Raw genomic sequence first — 8,624 nt, 5'->3', positions numbered from 1 at the left:
TCCCCTTTCAGTTTTGTGTTTACTTGTTTTTAGGTGAACTGAGGGCTAATGTAGCCTATCACTGAATACTAGTTTAGTTGTAGTACTAGTAATAGCACTAGTTTAACTAAAGACTATCAATGTGTTTATACACTGTGTACAAAACATTATGAACACCTGCTATTTCTATGACAGGCTGACCAGGTAAAAGCTATGATCCCTTATTGATGTCACTTGTTAATTCCACTTCAATCAGTGTAGATGAAGGGGAGGAGACAGGTCAAATAAGGATTTTTAAACCTTGAGACTATTGAGACATGGATTGTGTGTGTGTGCCATTCAGGGGGTGAATGGGCAAGACACAAAAAAATTTAGAACTGCAACGCTGCTGTGTTTTTCACACTCAACAGTTTCCTGTGTGTATCAAGAATTGGTCCACCATTCAAAGGACATCCAGCCAACTTGACACAACTGTGGAAACATTGGAGTCAACATGGGCCCGCATCCTTGTGGAATGCTTTCGGGACCATGAAGATGCTGTTTTGATGTCAAAGGGGGGGGGGTGCAACTCAATATTAGGAAGGTGTTCTTAATGTTTTGTACACTCAGTGTCTAGTTTATTTAATCAATTATATATACTGTGTATGTATTTTATGTGGTATGGTTGTAGTGATCATATGAACACAGAAAATACATAGTAGACATGCTCCCTGTCTGTCAGAGAATGTGAGATGCGCTGCTGATGACCCCTCGGAGAGGAAATGTGTGTGTGCCAGAGAGCACAGAACAGCTGGTGACATTGAGATGCTGTCCCACTACATAAACCTCTCATTTTGTGACGCCCACCCAGTTTTACACACTGCTTGCCTGCGTGTGTCTACTGGACGGTTGCCAAGGTGACGGCTCTCGCCTCGGAGTGACCCTGAGCGCCAAGTTAATGTGGCGACTGCCCAGTGACAGTTCTGCTGACTCCTCTTTTCTCTTTCTCTACCTTTCTCTTCTTTTCTTTTTTTTACTCCCTCTCTTCCTGTCTGACCCTTGCCACACACAAGTAGTGGAAATATTTGCAGAGCGCCCTTATCGCCGCAAGGAGAATGCCGCCACGTCTCAGCCGACCTGTCTCCACCGCGTAGAACGCTCATTCATCATGGCAACACTGGGACCTGCCACTGTGGAATGCCAGGCCTCTCCCGGCCCTGTTGACACACTGCTAGAGAACCAGCCTGCTATGTCATCTCATCCTCGTCAGTCTATACTGTATTTCCCCCTCTGTCCTCTGTCCCTCTATTAGGTCCATTAGGTCCAGCTGTCCTTTTGCTGCTCTAACCTGAGCCATGTTCATTAGGCACAGAATAGAAGACAATTTAGGTAATCAGCGAGGTACTACCTGAATTTGCCCAATAAGACTTTTTGTTTTCAGCTGTTTTGTCAGTGTGCCCAAATGAACACAACCCTGGAGAGGTCAAGGGTTTTCCTGAGCCGGTGTACAGGGATTGTAGAGATGGGGTTACTAATACAGGTTCACTGGGTGTAAAGGAATGATATAGAGGTATCTTCAGGTGCAGAAGGGGATTAAATATGACAGGGTCACTCACTACATATGTTTAGAGGCCTTAAAGTAATAATGTTGTTCTGTCTGTGTTACTGTATTGTATACACTGACTGAGGTCATGGTGTGTTCAACACAGTGAGCAGGTGTTGGAGAGGACATGCAGGAACTGCCCTCCCTGTGTGAGATATCTACCTCTACTCCCCATGCACCTCACACACACACACACACACTCACACCTCTTGTTGGCCTCAGATGTCTGTGTGGGTACTGATTTAGTGACAACATCTGGTTTACACCAGTAAGACCAGGCTCTTGAGAGAGTTTCTGAGAGCCTGTCACAGCTGATGAATTGCAGGCTTTGGTTTGGGTGGAGGTGTGGGGGGCAGGGTGAGAGAGGGAGGTTTTAGCAGAGGAAAAAAGCCTTGGCAAAGGATGAAAACAGTGGGATTTTCTTGGGAGTGTGAATGTAAATCAACCAACCTGGCACATTATGAGAATACAAGAAAATAGAAAAATAGTGTGGATGCGGTAATGTCCATAGACTCTCATGGCTGACATGATACAGTCCCCCTAAGACAGGTGCAGGGATGGTGAGAGAGCTGTAGTGTACCACTCCCTAACAAAGACCCAGGGTGAACCATTCTAAACACCCCCCATTTAAGAGCTGGATAAAGGGTTTAAAAAGAATGGGCACATAAAAGAACACCTTCACTTGTAGTAGTGATGTTGGTTCTATTTAAGTTATTCAAACCTCTGGGATGCAGTATTGAGAAAAGAAAAGGCTTACTCAGAGCCCACAAATCAAATCATCCTATATAACTTATTTATCCAGTTCATATAATTTCTCAGGAAGCTCAATTTTATGTTCTTGTAATTTCGGAGTTTTCGTCTGCAATATGTTTCTTTAGAACCATCCCAACTCGAATCTTAAATATTTCTGGTCTACTATATCCATTGCGTAATGCGATACCAAAAGAAGCGTATGTTTTACACCGGACTTGTGGAAATGGTTATTGAGCTAGTGGACGTCAAATTATGCATCTGGCGTTAGGACCCCGTGGTTGCGCGCAGGGACATTACCCGCTGCACTGTCCGGATGGGTACACTAAACACTCATTACAATAAATCGTCTCGTAACCTGAAGTTTAAGGAGTCCCCCAGTCTGAAAGTGACACCGACAACATCAATTTGAAGGAGGGGGAGCACGTGGTTAAGTAAGTCTTATAAATCTCCCTCTTCAACCGGCCGCATGCTGTTGTGCCACTGGCAACACCAGTTCTGTGGACCGATTTTCAGCAAGAAGGGATGGAGGAACGCGTCAACGGTCTACCATTGTATTAAAAGGAAATACCGATTATCTTTATACTTCAACGTACTTGCCATACTTTTGATTTTTAAAATGCCGTATTTTCTCAATTTATATTGACCCAACACATGCGTTATTACAACTTTAATAGGTTATATCTCCTCGAGACGACACCTTGCGAGTACCAGGACGGGTAGTTGTTTTTACTGTGGTATGTTCTGTCAAGAACGGCGATGCAACTGCTCAGCGAAGCCCACGTTGATTTTGAGATAGAGAAATCAAAGACGGACTTGTGCTGAGCGTGGTACTGGCCACAGTTGGAAAGCTCGCAGCGCTCTGATGCGGTGGAGGTGTGCGCTAACCCACAGGCTACGTCTGTTCTGTACAACTGGAGATAGCGAGCTAGCTGGTTGTAGTTTGTTTTGCTTCAAGATTTTTGTATTAAACTTTGATTTGCATTTAATGGCCACAATTCGGTCTTTTTCGTTTGGACAATTTTAACTTTACGCGCGTTTAGTATGCGTTTATTGTGAAGTGATTGGTAATATCATACACAGCCTACTGCTGCTGTCTGCTCTCCGCTGCCCATATAACGGATTTTACAGATTATTTCACCCTCATGGTTGTTGAATGGATTTCCAGGTACAATTTGAAATACTGTGCTGAAACTGGGATCACAAAACTACCACATTTCCCAATATTTAGGCTACAGGTAGTTACGCGTATAGGCCTATATATAGTTGTCCCAAAAAAATCCTATATTTTGGCGTTTTTAAACATTTTTTTTTATATATTCCGTTTCCGTTATTTACATTCCCGTTCCAAGGCCGGTTTGTCTTTTTTGTCAAGATTTCAAGACGCTGCTGTAGTCTACTTTTAGAGTTCACAATGAACTACTGCGTTTTAAGTCTTCTCCTGACCTTGGATTTAGCCACTGTGGCAGTCAGTTTGTCTACATGCAGTACGCTGGACATGGATCAGTTTATGAAAAAGCGCATAGAAGCCATCCGGGGACAGATACTGAGCAAGCTGAAGCTCACGAGCCCCCCGGAGACATACCCAGAGCCCGAGGAGGTGTCCCGGGATATCATCGCCATCTATAACAGCACGAGGGACCTGTTGCAGGAGAAAGCCAACGAACGGGCGGCGACGTGTGAGCGCCAACGAAGCGAGGAGGAGTACTATGCAAAGGAGGTTCACAAAATCGACATGCAACCCCCCTACCCCTCTGAGAGTAAGTGTGTGTGTGTGCGCGCGCCTGAATGCGTGCCAGAGCGCACGCGTACATGTGTAACGGTTAAACGCATAATTGAAAAGGTCCAATAACCAGTAATTACCCACTCGACACAGAAGTCAGTTCAACGTATAGTTTTGATCTACATTTGGTTGAGTTGTCTTACTAAAGTGAAATCAACAAAACATGTCACCATGTCATTGGATTTAGGTTAAAAGTTGGGTAACTTTTTGCGAATCGAATCAGTTTTCCACTTTGAGTTTTTGGGTTGAAATGTCGTGTAAACAACGTTGAAAAAATTAACCAGTTTTTGCCCAGAGGATAGTATTAACTGCAAAGTATTCAAAGATCGCCATTCCCTTTATGTAAGTCATCATGTGTGTTTATGATTATTTTGGGGAAACGAAAGAAACTATTCCTGGCACTGTTGCATCCAGGCAGGTAAAACAACGATAATGCAAACCCTGCAGGTCGGCCTGTGCTGCTAGAGCAGTCATCGGAAAAAAAAAAAAGTAGCCTGACATTAACTTCTCGTGAGATAGGGGGATAGATTTCCTCCTAGGCTGTTTCCCGGCGCCGCCTTGAGAATGTATTATTGCATAGTTATGAGGTAGTAGAAGCAACTACAATGAAACACTGATCCAATACTTACCCCGATGGCAAAGGACTTATTAACACGTAGAGAGACCTATGAGTATTTATATCACATTGAAAGAGTGGATTATACCAGTGATAACCTAAAATTCTCAGTGGGCCGCCTCTGAATTCCTGTTTTCCCTGACTGCTATAAACCCTATAAAAATTGATAATACACTTACACTTCAAGTACTTAATTGTTTACATGTCAAAAGCAGGAAAATCTAAAATATTGTCAGAATAGTTTTGTTCCTTTCATCTCAGGAGACAGGGGTTGATATTGAGAAAGTGGTGTGTGTTTTGTGTGACCACTCCCAAATTGGATTGGATTAATAGGAGTCTGAGACTGGGCTCCCAGAGTCACTACAATTATCTACATTTTTACATACACATTCATATTTTCAAAGTCATGGTTGTCTAAACACAATAATAATATTATTTTTTTCTCCTCCAGATCAAATGTGAGTACACAGCATGGAGGAAAAATTAATAAGGAGATATTTTATATGTCCCAAGGTATATTTTGCTTTAAATATTATGCTTGGCCCTGCCCGTTGTATAAATACCCTAAATATGAATAGATCAGGCAATGTGCCAAGTGCAGTCAGGAAGGCATTTACAGGGTATAAATAATCCTGAGTCAACATCCAGAGAAAAAGCCCGGATTATTTTATTTATTTATCCTTTTTAATCTTCACTTTATAAAATGCTCCACTCTTTAGCTCCTGGGAGGAAAGATGACAAAGAGAGAGGCGGGAGAGAGAAAGTGAGAGAGGGAGTCTAACCACCAGTTGTTAGTCCCATAGTGCACAGCCAAAGACGCTACATTTTTTAAAACAGTCGACTGTGTGTGTAATCCAGTGAGAATGTCTTTGCCTGCGAAAAATGCACACAGACACACAAACACACAAGGGTATCAACCTTATTTGGTAGGGCGCCAGGAAGTCCTCCGAGGCAGCACTGCGGGCCACAACGGCACTGGAACCCGCACTAAAATGTGCAAGGGGGAGAGGATGGGCTGTGGAGTGGAGTGGGCCGGAGCAAGGGGGAGATGGGTGGGGTTAAGGGAGGGGGTGGTGGGGGGAGAGACAGAGGCCTGGCAGGGCCCATAGTGCACTATTTAAACCAGCGAGCAGGCATTGTACATATACTACTGTATGCTGCCCTGGGCTCTGCTCTGCCACTTGGTCCATGGAAAATTCCAGCAGGAGACCCACTGTTGCTGGGCTGTGGAGTGGTTGGTAGAAAGAGAACATATCCTTCCCCCATCCCCATCTCTTTCTCATCTCCCCACTCCTTTCTGCCCCTCATTGATACTCATTGGTCCCCATTTAAACTCTTTCCAATGTTTGCCTTCTCTCACCCCCCCCCCCCCTTTCCCAATCTTATATGTATGTGTGTGTGCGTGCTGCATGCATTGCCTGTGTGTGTGCGTGCATCTTTTTCAACCTTGTCACCTAGGCTATGTCATGGGACAGTCTCTCATGATGCTGCATTAGTCTCGTCCATGATGGACTGTACAAACTGAACAAGCTGATACAGCATTTTCCTGTTAGCAGGCCCTCATTGCCCTATACAGAAATGCTTGTTTAGCATAGCCCTGTCTACTCTCTTTAAGTTATTGTATGTCTCCAGTGTGCTATAGCTCTCCTGTGGACTAGAGCCTTCCAGGAACACAGTGACCCTAGTGTGTGTGTGTGTGTGTGTCTGTTGGGGGATAGTTTTGCCATTCCCTTTACCGTGGCACATGGTTTGTGTATTACACTAAGCTGTCTTTATGATTGGTGTATGTATGTTTAAACTATATGTGTTGCTTGCTTTTATAAAATGGGATTTAGATGATGTCATGTACACAGCATCGTTCAAAGGCAGGGGTTAAACTAATAGCCTCATAATTTAGCAGCACATTAATTCTGACTTGTCCTTCATGGGCTCCTGAGTGGCGCAGCGGTCTAAGGCACTGCATCTCAGTGCTTGAGTCGTCACTACAGACCCCCTGGTTCGATTCCAGGCTGTATCACAACCGGCCGTGATTGGGAGTCCCATAGGGCGGCGCACAATTGGCCCAGCGTCGTCCGGGTTTGGCCGGGGTAGGCCGTCATTGTAAATAAGAATTAGTTCTTAACTGACTTGCCTAGTTAAATAAAGGTTAAATAAAAATAAAACGTGCAAACCTTTATCAAGTATGGTAACGGTTGGAGAGGAGAAAACATTATAGCCTAGACTTAGAAGGATGGCATCGTGAGAGTAGCATCACCTATGCCGTCTTGTCCTTGTGATATGACAGGAATGCTGGTTGGTTAATATTTAGCAGTGGTGGAAAAAGTACCAATTGTCATACTTGAGTAAAAGTAAAGATAACTTAATAGAAAATGACTCAAGTAAAAGTGAAAGTCACCCAGTAAAATACTACTTGAGTAAAAGTCTAAAAGTATTTGGTTTTAAAGATACTTAAGTATCAAAAGTAAATGTAATTGCAAAAATATACTTAAGTATCAAAATAAAAGTAAAAGTATAAATCATTTCAAATCCCTTATTTTAAGCAAACCAGATGGCACCATTTTCTTTTTTGTTTTTTACATTTACGGATAGGCAGGGGCACACTCCAACACTCAGACATAATTTACAAACAAAGCATTTGTGCTTAGTGAGTCCGCCAGATCAGAGGCAGTAGGGATGACCAAGGAGGTTCTCTTGATAAGTGCGTGCATTGGACCATTTTCCAGTCCTGCTAAACATTCAAAACGAGTACTTTTGGGTTTCAGGGAAAATGTAAGGAGTAAAAAGTACATTATTTTCTTTAGGAATGTAGTGAATTAAAAGTAGTCAAAAATATAAATAGTACTTTACACCACTGAAACAAGTAACAACTTTACAATGCAAAGTGTTACAGCTGTACTTGAATATAGAACATTCTGCTCATTTATATACTGAACAAAAATATAAACGCAACATGCAACAATTTCAAAGATGTTACTGAGTTACAGTTCATATGAGGAAATCAGTCAACTGAAATACATTTGTTAGGCTATGGATTTCACATGACTTGGGCAAGGGCGCAGCCATGGGTGGGCCTGGGAGGGCATAGGCCCACCCACTTGGGAGCCAGGCCCACCTACTGGGCCTTATTACAGACAGAAATACTCCTCAGCGCCCCTTCAGACGATCCCGCAGGTGAAGAAGTCAGATGTAGAGGTCCTGGGCTGGCGTGGTTACACGTGGTCTACGGTTGTGAGGCCGGTTGGACGTTCTGCCAAATTCTCTAAAATGACATTGGAGGCGGCTTATGGTAGAGAAATTAACATTACATTCTCTGGCAACAGCTCTGGTGGACATTCCTGCGGTCAGGATGCCAATTGCACGCTCCCTGAAAACATGAGACACCTGTGGTATTGTGTTGTGTGACAAAACTGCACATTTTAGAGTTGCCTTTTATTGTCCCCAGCACAAGGTGCACCTGTGTAATGATCATGCTGTTTAATCAGCTTCTTGATATGCCACACCTGTCAGGTGGAGGGATTATCTTGGCAAAGGAGAAATGCTCACAAACAGGGATGTAAACAAATTTGTGCTAAAAGTTTGAGCGAAATATGCTTTTTGTGTGTATGGAACATTTCTTTGATATTTTATTTCAGCTCATGAAACATGGGACCAACACTTTACACACAGTGCAATCCTCCCATAATTTTAGTCATATCACTGGGAGAGTTTGTATTAAATTATATGTGGCATTTGATTTACATTGTTAACTTTGGAAATGTACATTGTCGAATAGAACAGTACATTGTACATAGTGTAGTACACTATCTAAATTACACTCAACGCATTAGACATTGATGTTTTGTACTCACAGCAAATCACTTGATATATTTCCAATTTATGAGACGTTGTTGGGCAAACAATTCAAAGTGTTTTAA

The 8,624-nt window shown here is 42.9% G+C and overlaps 1 protein-coding gene across 1 annotated transcript in view; it reads left to right on the top strand.

The window, feature by feature from the left end:
• Positions 1-3,065: 3,065 nt before the first annotated feature.
• Positions 3,066-8,624, top strand: part of LOC311109095 (transforming growth factor beta-2 proprotein-like) — a 38,783-nt gene continuing 33,224 nt past the window's right edge. The window contains exon 1 of the mRNA XM_084151899.1: positions 3,066-4,071. Coding sequence (XP_084008025.1) covers positions 3,726-4,071 — 346 coding nt within the window. The 5' untranslated portion in view covers positions 3,066-3,725. The remainder of the gene's footprint in view (positions 4,072-8,624) is intronic.

Source organism: Coregonus lavaretus (genome assembly GCF_964263955.1).
Source record: "Coregonus lavaretus genome assembly, chromosome: 3".
In the NCBI taxonomy this organism is placed as follows: Eukaryota; Metazoa; Chordata; class Actinopteri; order Salmoniformes; family Salmonidae; genus Coregonus; species Coregonus lavaretus.
The sequence above is the reverse complement of the archived record's forward strand: the minus strand, read 5'-3'. Positions and strand labels throughout refer to the sequence as shown.